This window comes from Symsagittifera roscoffensis, chromosome 10 (genome assembly GCF_963678635.1).
Source record: "Symsagittifera roscoffensis chromosome 10, txSymRosc1.1, whole genome shotgun sequence".
NCBI classification, from domain to species: domain Eukaryota; kingdom Metazoa; phylum Xenacoelomorpha; order Acoela; family Convolutidae; genus Symsagittifera; species Symsagittifera roscoffensis.
Window position 1 is genome coordinate 34,351,594 of NC_087071.1, and position 24,291 is coordinate 34,375,884.

At 36.9% G+C, this 24,291-nt stretch overlaps 2 protein-coding genes across 2 annotated transcripts in view; both read right to left on the reverse strand.

The window, feature by feature from the left end:
* The window catches only part of LOC134855238 (aspartate--tRNA ligase, cytoplasmic-like), a 62,184-nt gene that overhangs the window by 22,377 nt on the left and 15,516 nt on the right, over positions 1-24,291 (reverse strand). The window contains exons 2-3 of the mRNA XM_063871699.1: positions 12,905-13,029; positions 11,759-11,865 (exon numbers count right to left, since the gene is read on the reverse strand). Coding sequence (XP_063727769.1) covers positions 11,759-11,865; positions 12,905-13,011 — 214 coding nt within the window. The 5' untranslated portion in view covers positions 13,012-13,029. The remainder of the gene's footprint in view (positions 1-11,758; positions 11,866-12,904; positions 13,030-24,291) is intronic.
* On the reverse strand, positions 17,648-24,157 carry LOC134855416 (putative E3 ubiquitin-protein ligase UBR7). The gene is made up of 6 exons (XM_063871931.1): positions 23,937-24,157; positions 23,304-23,380; positions 22,388-23,072; positions 19,115-19,288; positions 18,235-18,547; positions 17,648-17,921 (listed from the first exon to the last, which is right to left on the reverse strand). The coding sequence occupies exons 2-6, from the start codon at positions 23,355-23,357 to the stop codon at positions 17,663-17,665; spliced, it is 1,485 nt and encodes a 494-aa protein (XP_063728001.1). The 5' UTR covers positions 23,358-23,380; positions 23,937-24,157; the 3' UTR covers positions 17,648-17,662.

Sequence of the window (24,291 nt, forward strand, 5' to 3'; positions counted from 1 at the left end):
GGGTCTCAAAAAGATTTATTTGACAGCTTTTCCAGTGATATTATTGGAAAGAAGACAGGATGGTTTTCTTTTTTTTTCACTGCGCCTCTAGTTAAGTCAAGCCATAAGCCTGGCTGACAAAGCTTAAAGAAAAAAACAATCAAAGATTTATCAACCTGATTTCTTTCCATTGGACTAAAGAGCCCTTACTCAGATCTAAATTCTAAAAAAAATCCAGCTGAAACTTTTCAGCAACACAGAAACAAAAATTTATTCATTTATTGATAAAGAATTTTCCATTTTGATGATACGTGGACCCCATGTAGAGTTTTTGAAATTCACGGTTTCATCAGCTGAATTATATGATATCATTCGGTATCTGGCAAGATAAAATCGACGACTGTGATATTTGATTTGAACAAGATCAGATGATTGTCGACAAAATCAGAAGCAAACAACTCCCAATTCAGACAATGTTCAAACATGCGGAACGACTACGAGTATGTCATTTAAAGGAGAGATGACTCAAATGAGCATACAACTAAACTTAAACCTTCAGCACCACAAGACAGTGTAGTAGTTGTGCTTTTTCGGAGTGAGTGCGTCTCAATTATCATGAAGTGCGCAAACAAGCAATCAGATTATTTCTACCGAAGTTTTAGTTAAAATAAAAGTAGAAGTACGTTACTTTTCATCAGAATGCCACCAAGTAAGTCTCAAACTGATTTTTAATAGCTTTTTCAGTGACGTTCTTATAAAAAAGACAGGACTAATTTCCAAATTTTTACGGCAGCTCTAGTTAAGTCAAGCCATTGGCCTGGCTGACAATGCTTAAAGAAAAAAAACATTCTAAGATTTAACCACCTGATTTCTTTTCATTGCAATTAAGAAATTTTATTAGGCTCTTAACTCAAAAAAAAATCTAGCTGAAATTATTCAGCACCACAGAAATAAAATATAGTCCTTTATTGATAAAGAATTTTCCCACTTGATGATAAGTGGACCCCATGTAGAGTTTTTGAAATTCACGGTTTCATCAGCTGAATTATATGATATCATTCGGTATCTGGCAAGATAAAATCGACAACTGTGATATTTGACTTGAACAAGATCAGATGATTGTCAACAAAATCAGAAGCAAACAACTCCCAATTCAGACAAGGTTCAAACATGCGGAACGACTACGAGTTTGTCATTTTGAGGAGAGATGACTCCTGTTGAGCATACAAAAAACAACTTATATCTTCAGCACCACAAGACAATCGTAGTAAATGTGCTTTTTCGGAGTGAGTGCGCCTCAATTATCATGAAGTGCGCAAACAAGCAATCAGATTATTTCTACCGAAATTTAAAAAAAATAAAAGTAGAAGTACGTTACTTTTCATCAGAATGCCACTAAGTAAGTCTCAAACTGATTTTTAATAGCTTTTTCAGTGACGTTCTTATAAAAAAGACAGGACTAATTTCCAAATTTTTACGGCAGCTCTAGTTAAGTCAAGCCATTGGCCTGGCTGACAATGCTTAAAGAAAAAAACATTCTAAGATTTAACCACCTGATTTCTTTTCATTGCAATAAAGAAATTTTATTAGGCTCTTAACTCAAAAAAAAATCCAGCTGAAATTATTCAGCACCACAGAAATAAAATTTAGTCATTTATTGATAAAGAATTTTCCTACTTGATGATAAGTGGACCCCATGTAGAGTTTTTGAAATTCACGGTTTCATCAGCTGAATTATATGATATCATTCGGTATCTGGCAAGATAAAATCGACGACTGTGATATTTGATTTGAACAAGATCAGATGATTGTCGACAAAATCAGAAGCAAACAACTCCCAATTCAGACAATGTTCAAACATGCGGAACGACTACGAGTATGTCATTTAAAGGAGAGATGACTCAAATGAGCATACAACTAAACTTAAACCTTCAGCACCACAAGACAGTGTAGTAATTGTGCTTTTTCGGAGTGAGTGCGTCTCATTTATCATGAAGTGCGCAAACAAGCAATCAGATTATTTCTAAGGAAAAAAAATGAAAGCTAAAATGTAAGTTGAAGTACGTTACTTTTCATCAGAACGCAACCAATTTCCAAAAAGCGTATTCGGATACTTTTTATAGTGACTTTAAAAGATAAGAGAGAGGAATAATTTTCTTTCTTTCGGCGCCTCTAGTTAAACAAAGCCATAGACTCAGCAGACAAAAATCAGTTAAGCAATTGTAATGTCCTTTCAAGATGATTGCAAAATTTGAATAAATAAATTGAGAGTAATTATGATCAACGTTAAGCATAGTGCGCTTTCACAAGTACACATAAAATGGATAATGATTTACAAAAAAATGATTACAACTGGATGTAAATTTTCCACGTTTTACCCCATGCAAATGAGCACTGACCAAAACATACAAACACTCATTCATCGATTGAGCCATTACGGCATAATTTTATGTTATTACTTCTATGAAATCTTTTGAAATGTTGAACTTGATTAGGCCAGAAATTAGGGGCAAGACTGAGTTGATAACTCGAAGGCGAGGTGAAAAACATGATTGAAAACCCAGGGCGAACATCCCTAATCTGCCATTACGGCTTTATTCCAAAAAACTTGTGTGGATTCCTGGGAAAATCTAAGCGGGTACACGATTTTGAGCTAAAGACCATGCTTTGAACTTAGGAAACGATTACCAGGTTGTGGCAAAGAACAGTTGACTTAAAGAAGTCTCTCCATAAATACAGCTTTTACTTACTCTAAATATAAGGAAACTATTTCTTGCACTAAAATATGCGCTGCTGACTTCTTTGACAACCTTCAAGAGTATATGTTAACAACATTGTCTTGATTTCAACGTAAAAGACAACCCCAGTGAATCTTTTTGTAAAAGTACTTTTATAAAACGACGCTTTTTAATTTAAAATAGTTACCTTGGTGAACTTTTATGTTTTTGATTTAAAGTATAGTGGATGAAAAGATCAGCTGATTACAAAGTGATGAGTTTTGAACTGAAAGATTGTTTCAGGCAGAATAAAAAACTCCCCATTGCGTAGCAGTTTCATATATAAACAAGTACCTTTTATTTTTTTTAATTGCGTCAGTCTTGCGCCAGTCTTATTGCGTTGCGTAACAATCAGTCTTTTCCTCTTCAGATGTTACCTAACGTTTACCTCAACAAAACGAAGCCTATTGCTCCGATGGTAATTGTTTCTTCCGGCGTTTCACTTTCTTGTTTTCTATTGAAAGTGAACACTCATTTCTGCGAAATTTGATTTGTCAAATATACATCAAGTTCCATTTTTTCACCAGCAATTTCTTGCTTACAGTAAAAAGAGAAAATCCTAACTGCTGTGTAGATGAATCTCTTATCAAAGAAAAAATCAGCCTAGAAGGAACGTTTGCATGTGATATAGAGATCGCTTCTACATACCATCTTTGAAATCCCAGGTTAATGTATTTGCTCTTTCACAAGATACTCAAAAATGGTTTATTTATAAACTCTCGTGCTCAATTTGTGCTTTTTTCCTCTTTCTTTGAGGTAACCATTTCGAAATGCACGCGAAACAATTTAAGAGGTGAACGTCGAAGACCCTGATTTTTTATTACTGCACCATAATGTCCTAAATAAATTTTTCGATTTTTGGTCTTTATATAAAATGATAAGAATTGTTCAATTGAGCTGAACAAAACTTGATTTCACAGAAAAAACAAGTTGCGGAAGCTTTATTTAACGCTTCCTACTAGATACTTGATCACTATTTAACTTTTGACCTATAGAAAAGCAACGAAAAATGGGAAACAAAAAGAAACAAATTTTTTTTTTCATGACAAGAACTCAGTTTTGAACATCTTGGCAACCTATCTGCGTGATTCGACTGCTGCTTCAGGGATCCCAGCAAGTTTTGCCAGCAAGAATCTACATCGTCAAATTATTATCTGCTTCTTCAGCTGAATCAAACCCAAAAAAAAAGATTCAAGCCATATCGTTTCGATTTTGAAACCTAAAAGGCAATCATTTTTAGTGATAACTATCTTTTCGTCATTGAGCTGTTTAAGACTCATGAACTTGGCTATGTTTCGAATGGATCTTCATTTAATGATTTCGCAAGAGCAACATTAAACTATCAGATTCCGTTAAAGGTGTTTCAACTAATTTCTTCATTTGATGTTCTAAAATTGGTTTCATTAAAATTTTGGATTTGTTGGATTTTAAATAAATACTATGAAAAACTCCTCGGGGGTTTAAAAACAAGAAAAAAAGGTAGGACTCGGCGTGTTTCAAGAGATTTTCCTCTTTAATTCCTAAAAAATTCGTAAAATTTTGAGTCAGTTCCTTGCATATTTCAAACTTTCAAAAAGCGCTGTTAAATTTAAATCTTGTCGGCAATTAAATCATACAAAAACAGGAAGAAAAAAAGATCAACAATTTTCTAATTATCCAAGAATCAAATAGTTTTTTCTTTGGACTTACTAAATTTTATGTAGTATGAATTTCTATTTGAATCAAAAGTTGAAAAACTTTGATCAGTTCCATATAAAGTTTTCCAACATAAAAAAATCTTTTGAATAAGTAGCACTTTGATGTTCCAAAGCAAATAGACTTTACCAGACTTAAAAGCTTTTCGGGAAAAATCACACACGCTAATTTTAAATGAGAAACGCGGGCTGTAATCAGAAACGGTGCGATGCTAAGGCATCCTACGCAACAGACAACAAAGGAAAACTCTACTACTACTTAATCTACTACGGCAACTTCTATATAATGCTCATCGACTTTTCATTTATTTGGTTACTTTAGCGAGCTAACCCTAGCCCTAACCCTAATCTGAAGCTTGATTCGATCTTTTTGCTGGTCGTCTTTCTGCTTACTTCGCGTTTTGCAGAAACACATCGCGGCTTCTACAGCCGGTTTAACCTAGCTCACCCTTCGCCGTTTGCTGGTCGTCTTCCAGCTTCCCTTAGGTTTCGCTGAAACACCGCCGCTTTTATACCTAGCTCTGTCTCGCGAGCCTCTGCTTTTTGCTGGTCTTCACCAAAAACTTAGCTAAATCAAAGCTAGGTATTCCTGGTTGCTCTTCGTTCTCGCTGGTCATCATCCGGCTTGTTTCATTTCGAACTTTTCGTAACTAGTTATCCCACTCGTGTCTTTCGTGACACATTGCTGCCAGTAATCACTAGTAATTTCCTCTCATACCTTCCGCGGCACACTTGCTTTTGGTTGAACCAGTCTCCGCTGGTTCTTCTCTTCGTGTCTCTCGGGACACATTGGTACTAGTAGTCACTAGTCCTCCGCCTCATGCCTTAAGCGGCTCACTTGCTCCAGGTTGAACCAGTATCCGCTGGTTGCCATCATCGTGCCTCCAGACCTATTAGTACTAGTAGTCACTAATGTTTTACCCCAAGTCCACAGCGGCACACTTGCATCTTGTCAAGCCAGTCCTCGCTGGGTCTCGTCTTCGTGTCTTTTGGTACACATTGGCTCTAATTTTAACTAGTGCTTTCCCCCGTGTCTTCCGCGGCACACTTGCATCTTTTCAAACCAGTCCTCACTGGTTCTCCTCGTCTTTTGGGACGCATAGGTACTAGTAGTCACTAGAGCTTCCTCCAGTGTCTTATACAGCACACAAACTAATCGATGGCAGTTTCTACCATCTGAGACTGTTATGAATTGTCTAAGAAGCAAAAAAGCACTATGAAACAACACAGTAACCAATGAAATTACAAATATCGATCTATTGAAGAACTTCAACACCAACTGACACAGGAAATATTTAATTCAGCAGATGCTGAGTATGTTCAGCTGATACCCAGTGAATTAGTTTCATGTATCAATGAAATTGAGAAAATTTCATTTGAACTGGCAGCGTTTTCTTCCGTGGAAGCAATAGATTGTCCTAATAGAACCTCTTTGTTACGCAGCCGAAAATGCAACGTCTCAAAAAAAAGTCAAAAAGTACGAAACACTTTTTAATTCACACGGCGACGACGATCGCTCTGCCGTCAGCAGCACTAACACTGCTCCCAACCATCAGACAACGTTGGCATCAACAACTCCGGTTCATAGCTCCAACTTGTTTTCAGCTTCAACAGTGACTACCTTATTTTCGACAGCTATCACCTCGAACAGTCCTCTCATGACATACTGCTTCAGGGACCAAGGTCCGTCTACTAGAGTAACTTTCAACGATGGAAGCCTACTCTATGAACATCACTGTACGACTCTAACGAAATGTTTTACAGCCATCATACACCTCTCGTTACACCAAGCAGTTCTTCTGGTTTTGTGCTGCGAGATCAACCTACAAATTTGTCCACTCAAAATTTTCTTGACAACACGGTATTCAGACTTTCTGAACCATCATCCCATTCAGTGAGTTTAACAAATAGGTTCAAAGTAACCCTTTTGAGGTTCATTCACGTGATCAACCTTTTTCACGACAAACAACAGTTTTGCCGCAAACATCAAGTTATACTATGACAACAAATCAACGGGATAACTTGTTACTCAGAGACAATAGGTATGATCTACATTTCGACCTACCTGATCAAGTTGCGAGCAGTGTCTTTACAGTCAACCGGCTTATCACGCACCCACTGAGATTTCAGGCAGTTCAAACTTTTATAGCTTAAACGTTTTCAAATTTCGGGATATTCGATTGTCAAAATATGATGGAGATCCTCTCGAATGAAATAACTGGTTTGCATTGCTCCAAACTGCAATTGGAAAAAAAATCCACGAATTAGTCCGGTTGAAAAAATAACCTACTTGCAATCACTGTGCAATGGAGACGCCAAATGTTTAATTGAAATTATCGGTACAAACTCCTGTGAGTACAACCAAGCAATTGCCGAACTACTAGACAATTTGAAAAACCCAAATTCACAATATCAGCTTTCATCAAGCAACTCGAGGATTTCGAACGACCTCATATGCGCAATCCAAATACTTTCGTGAAATATTCTGCCTTTCTACGAAAGGTTGTTCATAACTTCCAGGCAAACAATTATGAAGTAGATCTTGCGTCGAGCAACCTCTCACGAATAGCTCGAAATAATCTTCCTCCCTGTGTTGTTATGAAATGGGAGGAGTTTTGCAACCTTCACGGTATAGAATACGCCATCTTTATCGACTTCTCTGATCGGCTGAAAAATTACGCTAAAGCTTGTGAAAACTTAGTCTCAGCCTGAAAACCTACATTCCGGAGGATCTAAATTCAAAGATCAATTCAAAGAACAAAGATTGGAATCAGAGAGAGGAAACAAAACCTTTCAACTCAACGGAAAACCAACTCGATTCAATTGGTCTGCCCGATTGAGCAACAAAGCCACTATTTGGATCATTGCCCAGAGATCCTAAAACTCTCAGTTGATAAAAAAAAATGAGCCGGTAAAACGACTTTCATTCTGCTTCAACAGTTTGTATTGTCACAAATTGCTTGACTGCAAATCTGAAAAGCACTTACTGAAGATGCGTTGAAACTCACTCTGCTACGTTAAAAATCAACTGCAGTTTATGCCCGTAACTATATTTAACAAAAACAAACTAATTAGGTGTTATGCAACGTTGGACAATTGCAGCAGCTGTTCGCACATCAGCAAAGCAACAGCAGACGAGCTACAATGTATTCCAAAGCAGACAATTGAGTTGAACGTGCAATGCGCTTTTTCCAAGGTTACTCTGCGGACTTCACTGGTGAACTTGAGCATCGGAAGCTTTTAATCTGGCCGTGCTCTTTTTACGCTACTAAGTGTTTACTCTGTTGATAAACCGTCGTTTTACATAGTCAAGGTAAGACAGCTCAGCAAAAAATGTGCTCATTTCAACCATTTGAGCCACGTTAACTTTCCTTCTTTCGAAGACAACAATGCTAAAGTTTAACTCGGAGTGGATGCTTTTCAGTTTATTGCCGAACGTGACATCAGAAAGGGACCAATTGGGACACCTTACGCAATTCGGAACTTGCTGGATTGGACTATAATGGGCACGATGAATCAGAAAGTTTATCGTGATAAAAATCCACATCACTTAATTAACTTCATTGATAATAAATACTCCGACAGCTCCAAGTCAAGTCAGTTAATTCTCGAGAAGTTGAAGAGTCGGGTATTCGCTCAGAACCAACATTCCCCGGCACTTTAACTGAAAAGCTCCTCCACCTAATGCAAAATAGAATCTTTTATGATGGAATTAGATATCATATCAACCTCTTGAGGAAATACAACGTCTCTCTAACAAATAACTACGTAAGTGCTAAAGCGCAATTGATTTCGCTGCAGCGCCGACTTGAGAAAAACGCCGTCACGCTAGATCTTTGTAGAAAATCGCTGACCACCGATATTGACTAAAGGCTACGTTGAATTGGTAACCTTCTTGTTTCCACAGCAAACGTTCGGTACTTTCCTCATCATCCTGTTACCAACCCGAACAAGCCTAGGAAGCTAAGACGCGTTGCCAATGCAGCTTCCAAGTTCAAAAGCTTATCATTAAACTTATGTCTTGTGTCAGGCCCTGACCTCCTTTACAATATGTTCGAAATCTTGCTGCGCTTAAGAGAAAACCCCTCAGCATTTTCGGCAGACATAGAAGGCATGTTCATGCAAATTGGAATGAAAGAACAAAATCAAAACGCCTTACGCTTTCTCTGGCTGTCAGAGAACGGTATAAAGCAATATCAAAACACAAGACTGATATTTGGTGCTAACTGCTCTCCCTCTATTGCGATTTTCGCCTTGCAGCAGATAGGAAAAGATTTCTGCATACATCAACCTGAAATCTTGAAACTGACTATGAAAGCTTCTATATGGATGCTTTTGACCACTCTTTTCAGTCTGCGACAGTAGCTGAAACCACAGTTTAGCTCTTAAATCATGTTTACATAAAGGTGGTTTTCAATCTGACCAAAATCGTTTCAAGCAGTTCTGAAGCTCTTCAATCGATTGCTGATACTAAAAAAATCAAAGAAGAAACAACTCAAAGAGTTCTAGGTGTTCATTGGGACAGTGCTAAAGACATTCTATTTGTAAAAGCGAAGGTTCAATCCGATTATGACGCTACAAACATGACACTGCGTAAAGTCTTGTCTTCTATTGCAACACTATTCGATCCATTAGGTTTTGTGCGCCTTTTTTGATTATTTTCAAAATCATTAACAAAAGTTTTGGCGTTTAGGAATGGCATGGGATGACAAAATTAATGATCAAAACACAGCAGTCATCAAAAAAAGACTGAATCAAGGTCGCAAAAGTTATTTGATAAAAATTCCTCGTTTCTTGAGAATCCCTTCCTTTTCGTTTCTACAAGTGCATGTTTTCGTAGACGCCTCCCAAAGCGCAATGGCGGCTTGCGTCTACCTCAAAGCTGGTCATTGATCATATGAAAGTAGCTCCTCTAAAACAAGAGAAGATTCCAAAATTAAACCTACAGGCACCTCTTCTTGAAGCCCGGCTTCATAAGTTTGTTGAGGGCGGAACAAGGATCAAATTTCAGCAAATTCATTTCTGGACAAAGTACAAGCGTCCTGGTCTGGCTGAAATCCTGCTCAAAACAGAAATCAATCTGTTCTAATCGCACAAATGATTTGCCGAAAATGGATCATTGGGACCACATTCAAGGTAAGATGAAGGCTGCAGATCATGGAACCCGTGGCATCCTCCTTTCAGACGTATACCGCTTTTGGATAACTCCGCCTGAATTCCTATTGTAACCTCTGATGACAAACTATTGCACTTCCTTTAGTAATGCTACAAAAGCCACTGAATCATTTCCTATTCAATCTCGGCTAGATTCTACTCGTTTCTCGGGTTGGTTTCGCTTTCTTCGTGTTGCAACACGCGTAATGCATTTCTGTTCTATACTTCTAACCCGAGAAAAACGAAACTCAACAATCAATGATCCCGAAAAACCTAAAGCGTTGCCGTTTGCTCAATCACAGCAAACGTCTTTTCCTGAAGGTTTAAAGAAATTACGAGCAAATGAACCGCTAGGATAAAAATGCACGCTTCTGATTTTTTTCTCCATTCTTGGAAGGAAATTTTCCGCGAACCCGAGGTCGTCTTTGCAACTCTTAGCTGAGAGACAGTGCTAAGTTTCCAATCATTCTTGATGCCACAGAGCCCTCAACTCTATTGATGCTGGAGCACGTCCACAACAGGTGCATGCATCTCGGAACGAATTACGTCCACAACTATGTACAATATAACTACCTTGTGATAGGGCTTCGCGAAGCACTGAAACAAATCCGAACAGGTTAGTTCTACTGTCGCACGTTTCAAGGGACTGTAAGGATAACTATTATGGTCGATTTACCAGCAATCAGATTTGAGAAACCTGAAAACGTCCCTCTTCCTTTCAGAAACGTTGGCAGTGACTGTATCAGTTCCTTCTTCATAGCAGACAAAACAAGTACAGAAAAAAACGACATACGCTTGCTCACACGTTTGACGACACGAGCAATACATCGAGACTACGGAGTGTCTCTCTAACAACAAGTGCATTACAACCATTCGTCGTTTTATTGCTCAAAGAGGAAATGCTCAAAATCTTGTCAGACAATGCTATTTATTTTGTTGGGACAAGCAAAGAAATCAGGGCTAGTCCGATTGAGATAGACAGCGAATCCGTACGGAATGTCATAGCAAACCACGATATCGATTGGAAAATGAAACCACCATCGACCCATCATTTTGGTGGTGTGTGGGAAAGGCTCGTTTCGATGGTGAAACGAGCTTTCTTGATCAACCTTGGTTCTGCCCGCCCCACTTAGGACTTGTTTAGAACCATCGTGATTGAAACAGAAGGCCTACTCAATTCGCGTTCCTTGACTCATGTCAGCAGTGAAATTGAGGACGAGTTTCCACTGACGCCCAACAGCTTCTTGATTGGACGCTTTCCCTTCCTCGCCGGCGGTGATACTTGGAAACGACAGCTCCGAGAAACTTGATTCAAACTTAAGGAGGATCGGGAAAGAGAATGGACATCTTCTGGAAAAATCTCCTTCGAGAGCAAGCACCCACTCTCATACGCCGTAAAAAATGGAGACAGCCAGCAGACGAAATTCGAGTCAACGACATCGTTTGGATACTCGAGGATTTTACTCGTTTGGAGAGGAGTTTCGCCGCTTGGACGAGCGACAGAGATATTCACCGGACCTGAGGTCATAGCGCGTTCGTGCGTGGTAAAAACAGCGCTAGGCAAATTAACCAGACCCCTCGTAAAATTGGATTTGGTTCATCCAAGGGAAAACCTAAAGGGCTCCCCCGAGGATGTTAATGCTCATTAATCTCAAGTTTGATGATTCATAATTGACTTCTAATGTAAATGTAAGCCCGCTCACTAGATACTTGATCACTCTTTAATTTTTGACGTATAGAAAAGCAACCGAAAATGGGAAACTAAATGAAACTAAAAGAATATTCATGACAAAAGATCTCAGTTTTGAATAAAAGCTCTATTTCAATAACTTGACCTTGGAAAACAACTTATTGCAAAGCAACCAACAAACGTTTTTGGATTTTCGAATAGCTCTGAATTAGTTCGTGCACTTCGTTGTTAACTAAATCTATCTGTTTTTGATTTATAAATAGGGAACTTGGATGATTTCATCATCATCTTCATCATTATTTATTTAGACACCTCTTAATTTAACATTAGCGCAATCACGAGATCACATCTTAGTTATTATCTATCATTGCTGTACCTTCAAGCCTGCAAGCCTATTTTGAAGTCTATATACTCATTTCTCTGAGAAATTAATTACCTAGAAAAAAAGCGAAACAAAAACATACCTTCTGATATGTCCACTCCTTGACCCCCATCAGCACCAGTATTTGATGACTCACCACCTGCTGCCCCACCCTCACTATTGACTGCCTTCTTGTCCGCTTTCTTGGCACTTCAACCCACGCATCAATTTAACTTCAGTCATCTCCTCGAATAAACTAATGGTTGTATTGTTTATTGATGCCCATCTGGGCTCGTCATTGTTTATGACTAACAAAAAGTTACATAACACTCAAAAACAATTATATCAAGTTTATTTTTAAAAGCCGTGATTGAAAATTTATCGATGTTTAAAAAACTTTTCAAATGCGCAAAAAATTTTGTCTAAACCTGCATCTTTCGGAAAACTAAATAAAATGTTTAAGTACTTACTGGTAAATTTCGGATCGAAAAAGTACAAACTTTGTTCCTCTGATGTGAGGTTCTCAATGTCTGTCAGATTTTGCTGACAATTCATAAATTTTTGCTGTCTCAATTCATTTCTTCTTTCTTTCAAAACGTGTTCAGCAAAAACGTGCTCAAATCGTGTTTTCACACAAGGAATGAAAAGATTTCATCTGTCAAATTTCAAACTTTTACTGTTTCAGTCGTCCCCGTGCTTTCGCAGAAACAATATTTGAGTTTTACATAGTATTTGGATGCTTTGACTTTTTAAAGTTAAGTGACTAGACGCACCTAAAAAGTCAAACTTCCAGAGTCAGTTAAAAAATGTATTAAAAGCATTTTTCAAATTGAAATCAAAAATCAAATGATTTTTATATCAATTTCTCAAGTTTTTGCAGCGCTAAGCGGAACAACTTAATTGCTAGTTACCATTGTGAAAATCATCAAACACTTTTGTCTGATTCAGAATTGAAAGCCACTGTTTATACTATATGGATTAATATAAGCAATCCAAAAAATCTGAAACAACTATCATGGATACTACTTAGATTTTCGAGTTTTTTGTTGTTAATATAACATTTTTCATGGAACCTCTTTAAAGTAATTTTTGCTTAATTCTATTTTAACAAATGATTCATTTTTATTTCCAGCTTAATTAGAAAATCGATCTTCTTTGTTTTTTTATTTTGAACCTTAAATTCGCCTTTATTTCATTTTGATTGCTTCTTAACAAACTCAGTAAAATTGAATTTAAAATGATCACACTCCTTTTCTCTTCTTTCTTGGCAGCTTTCTTCAGAGCTTTCTTTGAAACTTTCTCTGCTTCGTTGTCTCCGCCAGCGACTGGAGGGGAATTCTCAACATTTTCACTCATTTTCAATTAACAAAGACTCTGAAAAATAAGATTCAAGGCATCGTGATTATCTATTTTTTTGTCGTCGAATTACAGGATATATTATCCGAAGTCAAACGAATCAAAAAATGAAGGAGTGTATAAACCTAATGAAAGTTAAGTCCTTGCTTCAAACTCGTCACCGCAAAAAACTGGAAAAAACTATTGCAAAATTTGAGGATTCTAATTAAAGACTATGAATTCAGATTCTTAAAAACTTAAACTGTTCTCATTGTCACGAAAAAATTAATTTTTAAGAACTGAAACTACTGCAAATTTGCTGAAAATAGCCGAATCCACCTCTTAATTATGTTAGTTAATTAACAAACTTTCAATTAATTATTTGAACGATTAATTGCCTTGTTTAAGAAGAATACCAGAACCAATAGTTAATCCGCTTTAAATTCAAGAATTTCGTGCCTGCTTGTAGAATAACATGCAGTCAATCAAAATCGAACAAATTTGGTTCAGACTGATTGAAATTATTTGGGAAAGATCAAGGAAGCACCCCCCCCCCCTGAAACAGTTCTTACTTGGAACCCACTTCACAAACTCCTCCCTGACAGCTTATTCTTTTAGTTTTAGTCAATTCGAAGCTTGAATCAAGAAATTTAAAACAGAATATCTATTACCTCATGCTTCTATAGAAAAGTACATAAAAGCAACTTCGGGCACATAGCAATTAAATGTGCTACTTAATAAGTAAACGGGGCAATCCCTCAGGCTTGAAGGACCAAATGCGCGAAAAATTTATCAGCCAATCAGAACTCAAGAATAATTTCAGTCATATTTTGAACAATTTAAAGGGCATCGATTGGTTGAGAGTTTTTGCCAATTCGGCCCTTCGCGCACGAGAACAGCTCCCGACAGACTATAATCCAAGCGTTGAAAATAGTATTCAATTATAGATTGTGGTGTGATTATCGAATTGCTGAGACAACAGGTTCCCAACTGAGCAGAAAAAAAAATCAAAAAGAAGCTCCGAAACGTCAAGCATATCATTCAAGCCAAAAACTAATATTGAGTAACAGAACGGAACTTAGTGAGACCTATTAGCTAGCAGCCATTTTGTTTGGAATGATTATTTGAAAGCGTCGAAATTTGAATTACCTCGGCGCGCTCAAACAAGTAATCTGTTGAAGTACCTGATAGTAATTGACCCGACTTTCGAACCAAAAGACGGATTATTTAAGCTCTGGCGTACTTTTTCTTCAGGCCAGTTCAACTTTTTAACTAGCCGTTTTTGAACAAAAATTTTTATACCATCTGAAAGGTGACTCAAACATAACACAAAGGCGAAGCGGAGCTTCGTATCACTTACGATGCAACGAAAAAGTACTATTGCAAGCTACTAAATGGTCAGTGAGATGGAAGTAACTTGAAAAAACTGGATATACGAAAAATTCAACCACAGAACAACAGACGAAAACACAATCACCACAATTAGGCAAGCTTTAAGTATTTCCTGAGTGCCACTATGCCAAACAAAACGCAATTACACGGCAATCGACCCGAAAACAAAAATGCCAAAACAAATGGTTGTCAAAAAACATTCAAAAATTTTTTTGAAAAACGAAAAAGTCTATCTCAGAAAAACAGACGAGAAACAGAACAACTAGCATGAAGCAAGCTTTTAGTGTTTTCTGATCGCCAACTAAGCCAACAACACGTAGTTAGACGCCAATTGATCTGAAATCAAAAAAACCGAAAGACTTATTTAGAATAACGAAAAATCGAATCTCAGAAAAACAGACGAGAAATACAACCACTAGCATTAAGCAAGCAGTTAGTATCTTTCAAGCTTCCACCAAGCCAACAACACATGGTTTGATATCAATTAAACCAAAACAAATGTCAAGGGAAATTGCTGTCACAAAAAACTTTGAGTGATTAAAAGCTTGATCTTTAAAATCACCTTTTATAATCAATTTTTATCTTTATACCGATGCAAAATATGTTGACTACACCGACAAAACAAGAGCCCAAATCATTTAGGCCGAATAAAGTTTCTAATCGAAAAAAAAACAAGAAAAAACGGCAAATATATCAATCCGGTATAGTAACAGAAGTTAATCAAGACCCTTGAGACTACAATGAAACTGATTACAGCTCAAAAAAAATTTCTGATGGCAACTAAGTCGACAAAACATAAGCAGACAAAATAAAATCCGACAAACCAGAAAAATATTCCATGCCAGACACTGAAAAATTACAAGATCCGACAGGGACTCGAACCCCTCACATAAGATTTCATAGGTAACTGCATTAACCCCAGACCAAGTGCGATGACTTAACCTCTGACTTTTGATTTCATATGAACCAAAGGTATAGTGATTCGAGTGATTTTGTTAAACTAGTTGTTAACTCGAAAAAATCTATATTCCTATTTGATAACGATCGCTAATCGTAAGCTTAATAAGAAACTTGGTCGTTTGATCAATTTTTGCACAGTTATGAGGTTTTGGAAAATGACAACTTGGCTAATTTAAGACCCTTAACGCGCGATGTATTTCGTGCTATTAACGCGTCAGTGGGTATTTATTCTGCTCATAACTTAATTTTATTAGAAATTAGGCAAGATGTTTGATGAAACTCATACATTACTAAAAGCTATGAAAATCACTTTTTATTCGGCATGGCGTGTGGGGGGGGGGGGGGGACTAATCGAAAAAAAAATCGAATTTTTTAAATTGGTATTTTCAAAAACTATTTCGAATACATTGCAGGGCAGTCGGAATATTCAGAGCTTCACCCTGATATGAGCAGTCAAATTATTTTTATGAACAACTCTGCTTATAATGAAACGAAAATGTCTAAAAGAAAAAACAGTCCCAAAAAATGAAATTGGTGGCCTAAAATCAACTAATAGCTTTCTTATCTTTTTCTTTGGACATCTCGCAAAAAAAAAGAAACAGAAAATACGTAACGATCAAATAATGGTTTAAAGAACTGCATTGGCAAGTAAAAAGCACTTGACTGCTTAGTTCATATTTATAGATTATAACTGATAAGGATAGGTTTTTATTTAAATTTTATTGTTCCGACCATTGAAAAAAGGAAAAACTTTGCATTCAGATGTGTTTTATTTTATTTTTTCATTTTTTCCTTTTCCACAGGTACCACAAATAATCATCGGACTAGGTTGAATGATCCACAGGTACCACAAATAATCATCTGACTAGGTTGAATGATATAAGCCCTTTCAGCCGTGATTCGAAAGCCATTAAAAAACTTCCGAAAAATTCCTAGTGTAGAGGAAAAACCGGTTTGAAATTTTTTCAAACGGAAGCTAGTTTTCAAAGCAATATTTGGCACTTCACTGGCAAAAAATAAATTGAAAAAAAAACATTAAAAAAGATAGAAGAAAAAATTCGAAATTTTTCTAAAATTGTTTTTGCGTTTAATTGTTTTTTTAGAAGATAACTGTAGTTGATTATGCCTAACTTTTTAACTTTTTACTCGAGTGTATAATTTTATCATCACACCATAAAAAAAACTACATTAAATTGAAAAACTTAATAAATTGAAGAACTTTTGTTTGTAGATTTCATGAAAATGGTCGCAAGATTATGTGCTACTTGAACAGCAACCGGCTATCGTTGGTCATTTTTGTGACTTATCATTATCAATTTCCGTAAAATTTGCAGGTTATTAATTTTTAGTTGCTTTCCATGAGCTACCTTGGCGATTAACTTCCACAAAAAATAAACGCAATTGTAAATTCAAAATGATACAAAAGATTAAGAAATCACAAACAAACAAAAAACTGAAATCTAAAAACTAAACAGTATTATTATCAGGAAAAAGAAGCATTCGAATTCAACCAACATCAATTGTAGCAAAATATCACCATATCAGTTAAAGTAAAAATGAAACTTGCATCGCAAGTGCACAACACGTTGAATCAAAATAATTGCTAATAATTGTTTCGTGTAGTTTTTTGACATAATAAAGCTGACATACTTAGAAATTGGGTATTTCCAAGTAATTATTTTCAACATGGACACGTCAGCATTCAGCTTCAGAAAAAAGGCTGAAATTTCAATTTTTGTTCATTCATCGGCAATTATCGGGCGGTTTGAACGCAATCTTCGCCATCTTTTCTTTTAACTCTCCTTGCGATTTCTCAACAAACTGCTGAACCAGATCAGCCGTGATCGGCTTTCCTTTCAAATACTCTTCGGGCAGAGTCGAGAAGAACTCTTTGAAACTGCCGTCCAATACATGTACGAACTGACCCATTAGTTGTTTTATTACATAGGGAATTTTGGCTAATTTAGCCTCCTCTTCTTCCTTTTAATGTTGAGGAATCAAGTTTAAATTATTTGCTCTTATTTCATAAACATAAATTTGGTTAACGCTTATTTGACTAGGTTTTGAAAATGATTGGAAGAACGTAACCGCTACGGCCATCGACTTTGAATGAAAATCAATAGGTAAAAAATTCTCTTAGTCTTTCAACACATACCTACAACTCATTTTTGACCAGCTAAAACTATTTTTTATGCAGAAAAATACCAATCGGGTGAATGTTAACAAAAAAGGATCACCCAAATAAGTACATCCCAATCTACCCTCCGTGAAACTTAATACCGACACTGATCTCTCGAGGGTACCGTTAAATAGATCCGACTTAAATTGATAATAGATATAACTTAAGCTCTAATTCAAGGTCGAATAAACTTGATTCCTTGTCGGCTTTTCTCGCTCGTCTTTCGTATTCCAACATTGAATCGTCCCAGTCCGAGACAAACAGAATTCCGTTCAGTTGCAAATCGTTCAAGCATGAAGTGCATCTGCAGATATGTTTGCGCCATTCGTACTTCCAAAATGTAGCGAACGGCTCTTCACTTGATTCGTATGTTGCATAAGTTTCAGGACGCGAACAAGTTCTAAGCAAAATCAAATTAATAATGTTTCCTGGCATATTGAGATTATGCATGTTATTTACTTTCTAAGACCGCACACTTAAAGTCTAAGTCCGTTAACTCGACAACAGAGTCCCGTTAAACTGGTTTCGAAGCAGAAGTATAAAATAAATTTTATTGTTTTATTGTTTCACTTTCATAGTTTCATATAAATTATTATACATAGTTTCACCAAAAAGTATAGGTTGATTCATTATAATTCTGACAAAATCAAACAATATATTTTTTCAAACAATATTAAGAGAACAACTTGACCTCTTATTAAGAATAGACTAACTTGACATCAGATTTCTGAGATTCAGTTTCATCAACAGTTGGCAACTCTCCAGGTGCAAAAGCTCTCAATTTCTCGTAATAACACACCAATGACCTCGCATTTCCACCCATGCAACCATCACAAATCAACTCTGCAAAATCAGACTCCGTTTTCTCTTTATCATCTTCGTGTAATTTCAGATGGGTTAAGTGGAACCAATCTTCGCATACTATGCATTGGATCATGTCATCGGAACATGCGTCTGGGGCATCGTCAGGGTACGGTCGATGACACTTGCAGTTCTTTCCCATGAACGTTTGATCGTAATGATTTCCTGGAAAGAGCCAGATAAAAATCGCTGCCAATTTTAAGCCCAACTTTTTCAATATTTATGGACACGGAAAGACATTATCAACGAAAAAAAGATAAAGTATTTAGCAACTAAAATAAGTACATTTTTTGAAAATATCACAAGATATCCAGAATAGACATAAAATTAGAGGGCGCCGAAACGGAGCACTTACTCTGAAGATGAGGATATAATCAGTCATTAGCTAATCCGCAGAACCTGCAATTTGGTATTTCAAATCTATCGATGAAACAAGCATTCTTTTGAAAATGAACGCAATTTTACCTTCTTTGCCGACTTTTCAGCCAATTTAATATTTTATCAGATTTCTTCAAGAACCTTAAGCCCAGCACCAGTAGGAAATAAAATCACTTTTTTGAATTTTCTGATTCTGCCTTACAATCAGACGCGGACTAAAGGTTTTTTGAAACTCGACCAGAGTGATTTTCTGCGCTCAAGCTAAAAAAAATTAAAGGCACTAATTTGTTTAAATCGTCTGCGCTACAGGCAAGTTTAAATAAAAAAACAGGCGCTAAATTTGCGACTGCTTACCATTATTGACTGGCTTCTTTTCTGCATTCAATTTGCACTTCTCTTTAAACTTCTCATTTCCACAATCACACGTGAAGTTTCTCTTCGTGTACATTTCTATTACTTCGTGTTTATCATCGTCTCCATGACAATTAATGGAGCACGCATAGCAACAAGCAGCTGGCTCAGTTTTATCTGTCAGACAGAAGAAACAATTGTGATAGATGGGTTTGGTTAAAAAATAAAGTCGTTTTAAGAATATACGAATTTAAGAATATCTTTACAATACTAAATTCTAGGCTATGCTCTTTCTCCTTTTCCCCCACTTGCAATTTTTTACTAGTAAACTTACCGTTCAGATTGTCCGATCGGTATGAAAATCGACATGCAGACTAATTAGGCTATGCCAAACATATTTGGTCTTTATAATTAAACTTGTAAAACCACTGGTTACCTTATAAAATTGATGGCCGTGTGAGGTGGGGGGAAAGGAAAAAGAGCCCTAGGCTATGTTAAGTTGAACATGGATGAGCGAAATGTCTTTCTTCTTTTCAGGCCTATCGGTTCGTACACGGTAATACATACAAAATGCCTACGACCCATTTTGACCGCGTTTGTGTCCAGCAATACAATTCCATCGAGGACCATCCTAGTCGTCTCGATACTCACATTTTGTACACCAGACTCAAAAATTCCTCGGTCCCATAACAATAACTTAAGTTCAACCGGGCAAATCAAACTGATTGAAAGCTTGATGGCTGCTTGCGTTGATGTTCCCTAAACTCTTTCCTGAGGCTGAGAGGAAATGGCGTGTTTCCCAGTGAGCAAATCATGAACGCAGTCAAGATTGCAGCATGACTTGGGGCAGGCGCACTCAACGACTAATTGTTTGAGACTCAGTGAAATTATACGCATCGATATACTCAGAAGGGACGGTGACTTGTGCCCTTGTCAATGCCAACTGCGCACATAACTGTCGGTAGGTCTCTTCGACGAGTGCAAGATCTGCGCGTCGCTAGCTAACGTCATGCGAGTTGGACGCAGCCAATGCAGAGGGGCTCCGCAGTGTTGACACAAGTATTCCACGTGGTACTTAGTAATAATTTCTGGCTCAAATCGAAAGTATTGATGGTGAAACTTAACTTCATGCACTTCTGTTGTGGTTGTTGTTGTTGTTACCGTTGTTTGGGTCGCGTCCCACATGTTCTCGCCGAGTTCGAGGAACGTTGCGACCTCCGTCAGCCGAAGCCACAAGCCTATTGGGGTCAAGTTTGTTCTGTTGTGGGGACAGTTAAATTAGTGTAGTGCAGTGTTGGGAGCAGGGTAGAAGGGAAAGTTTGGAAGGACATTAGGGTATATCCTATTCATTTAAGTAATTAAGAGGGGGCTGTATCCTGATCTTGTTTGGGCGAGGGTGCGCCCAGTTGAGCGTGGAGGGTCTGTTCAGTTTTTGGAACTTCTGGGCGTCATAAGGGGAAGAAATTTTGGTGGGGAGGGGCTTCGTCTATGGCTTTCTGCACTCAGTTTGTGAGTATATTCTTTACAAACGTTTTAAAATTGCTGTTTATGAACGCTTTGAGGTGGTTAAAATCGAAATAGTCAAACTCGTTTGCCTCTTGTAAAATTTGTTCAAGTTCCTCTTTAAGATTTTAAGATGTTCTCACGTTGCTGGCGGGGCGGTGAGTATAGTAGAAGACGAGGGGAATTATTGGCGAGCAGATCCTGAGGATGAATTATGAGGCAAGGAGTTTGTGGTAATCTTTGACGTTAAATAGTTTGCACTCTGAATGTAGGTGGTCAATGTTGCTCATCTTAGTACATCCAATCACTATCCGCAGAGCTGCATTTTGCACTATTTGCACTTTACTTATGGATGGATCACTCCCGGCGTGAGACGAAGCTGGACAGGCGTAGTCCAGGGTTGGTCTGATTTAAGTTTTGTAAGTAATATTTAAAGTACTAAAAAGTCGTGCAGTGTGTTAAGATACTTACTTTAAGTGTCAAAGGCATGTTTTCTGTCGCGTGATTGGAGTAAGGGGTGAAAATCATCAGTATATGAATGAAGTTTGACGGAAGCCTTGTGTGCACACTTGCCTGCCGCTCGATGGAAAACCATTTAATATGCTCTCTGGTACAACGGTGCCGTGAATAAGATCCAGTAATGTGCGATGATAGACAATGTCAAATGCACTTGTATAGATTTAAGGTAGCTAGCACGGTTCTTTCAGGTGGTCGTGTTTAATTAAAAACTAGTGCTAATAAAAAAACTCAAGAGTTGATAGTGCCGTATTGGTTGAGTGGTGTGGACGACAGCCGTGCTGACGGTCAGCTTTAGGGAGATTTTTTGTTTAAAACGCGATGGAATAAAAATTTTAAAATTGTCACTGCTGGGCTCAAAATCGAGACTGGGCGGTAAGAGTCCGATAATTTAACGTCTCTGGTTGGTATTGGTAGAAAAAGACTACTTAGGGTTGGTATTGGTAGAAGACTAATTAGGGTTACTTAAAATTGATGACAGTTGATCCCATACAATATTGACAAGAAGCAAAAAATTATCAAAAAAGCGCTCGTTTGGAGTTTAAAAAATGGCGGTCCCAAAACTGTGCTATTTAATAATTAACTTAGTCCTCAAGGTTATATTATCTAACATGGGGCAATCCAATACACCGCCAGAAAGACTCAAGAGTGAAAAAAGGAAAAGTCCAAATATTGCAGTGAGCCTCAACTTCTCAAGACACAACGCCAATAAAAAATACTTGAAGATGCAATGGAGAAAAAAATCCTAAAAATAAGGTATTTTGATTTTTCGCTTTTTATGGTAACGTAGGAAAAACTGAACGCGCGACTTTCAAGTCAGTTTGTTAGACTCAATTTACGAGGGCTTCGATAGAAGTTTTGGTCGTCATGGTGAATTGATTGACTAGCTTAATAGAATTTGTAGAAGTCAACTGTATTTTCTTACACTTAGGAATAATTTTCGTGTTCGTCTTTCATGTTATTGCTGAGTTGCTACCGTTTTTCTGAGCCTCATTTTTTAGACTGCGCTATATGAAAGGGACTACTATAATTTGAGCTGTGAGCGCACTGAGTTTGAACTTAAAGTTTTTCTCACCCGCCCCATTTGACATTTTTTGCTACACTTCTCGTGAAAATGAATCACAACATCCAAAGTTCGCCCCGAAGTTTTTCTGACACTTCTATTTTAATTTTTCTTGCAATAAATTTTATCAAGGTTCGTGTAACTTTATAATAACACAACAACGCTCTTTGAGAACCCATCTATCACAATATTACCTTTCACACAAGTTAGACATGCATATAAAGGCTGTCTAGTCATAGCTCCCAGTTTATACGTGCATTCATCATCTCGTAAACCACCAAACATGGACGATACTTCATCGTAGTCTGCCAAAAAATCTTCCATCGTAACTATCTCATCGTCATCAACCGAATCAGTTTCATCATTGGTTGAAATTTTGATTTCCGAAGTTGAACTTATTTTCTCTTCATCTTTATTGCTCTTTTCTGTACATTCCGATTTGGTCACATTTTTTTCACTTGTAAGATTAAATGCCGAATAATTCTTTTCATAAACAAGTTCAGCGTTGCTGACGTTTTCCACGCATGTAACTTCATTCAAACTTTCGTTGTTTTCAACCGTCGTTTTCTTTTCAGAAGAAGTTGCCGTTTGCAAATGTTGAGCTTTTTGGTCCGCTTTGCTGGCAGAAAACGCATGATTGTTAGCAATTTTTTCACATTCTTCATTCAGAAAATCGGTTGATTTGTCCGTTTGGTTTAACTGTGCTTCAGTAACATGCAAATTTTCTTTGTCATTACTCAAAATAGATTCATCGTCATTCGAAGTAATATTCATTTTTTCGGTAGTCACAAAATCTACTGTTGATTTATCAATTTTGTTTTCTATGTTTTGCGTTTTTTCACATGATGCAAGACATTCGACATCTTCAATTTGAGAGGCCTAAAAATAAATTAAATCTGTACGCTGAATTGTTTTCGATACAATTCATCACTAACATACTTTTTACCTAGGTAATATAATAAAAATCATGCAATTGAAATGAACATTTTTGATCAAAATATCCAACTTTTCTAAGCTTCTAATTTCTACGTCTAAATCTGTTCTTTGGATTAGATGAGACATAATAGGTTGAAAATATTATCCTTAAAACGACAATAAAATGCTACTTGCCTTCAATTCAGCTTCTGGTTCAATTCGAGCGCGTTTTTGTGAGGGCTCATCCATGTTTATCAACACAAAACAAACCTCTAAAACTAACAAAAAAATAGTTAAATCGCCACAAACAGTTTTTATTACTTTTTGAAACATCAAAAAAAGCTGAAAAATTTCAAAAAAAAATAGTTTCAGTTTTAAGTTGTTGCTGAATTTCGCCTAAATTTTACAGGTCATGATGGTAGTTCAATTGACAAAATGGCAGTACAACCAGCATTTCCTGCTTATGTCAAGCATTTAACCGCTCATTCGGCCAAATGTTAAGAGTTGGCCTCTCAAAAAATTTCTAGCCTAATTGATCCATCGACCAACAGCGAATACTTTTACCTAATTGCCGCCAATTAAACATAAACAAATGGACTAACATTAGTATCCAGACAGCTCTAGCAAAAGCTCTGAAGATTCCAATTGATCTTAAATTGTCTCAGAAAACATAGCCAACAGACAGTAAGAAAAGAGTAATGAATCTCTTTGAATTTATAGAACAATATATGATTGGCGCTTTTTTGATTAAAAACCCAACTTGAGACAACTGGATCAATAGCCAAAGTTTTTATTCCGTTGGAAATCTAAAAATTAAATTCCACCTACCAAATTAGAAATTGTTCACGTTTTTTTGCGCCATTTCCGCGTTCGTATTTGGAGAGTGCTGCTTACGTAACTTTCAGCAAATGAATTTTAATTGAACTCAAAGAGAAGTGCATATACAGCTAAGTGCATTCATAAATGCATTAAAAGGTATGAATGAACATCTGTAGTTATTAGAGCATTTTAAGACTTTCTGAAAAAAAAATCACCAAGAACTAAATTAGAGACTTCACTACGTCCATTCCTCTTAAAACCTGATTTAAAAATGATTTTTGCAATCTTCAAAAAACATCCAGCTACGTTAACAAAAATGCGGTCACAAATACAAAAATTTGGTTTGAGACTTAGACGATTATTT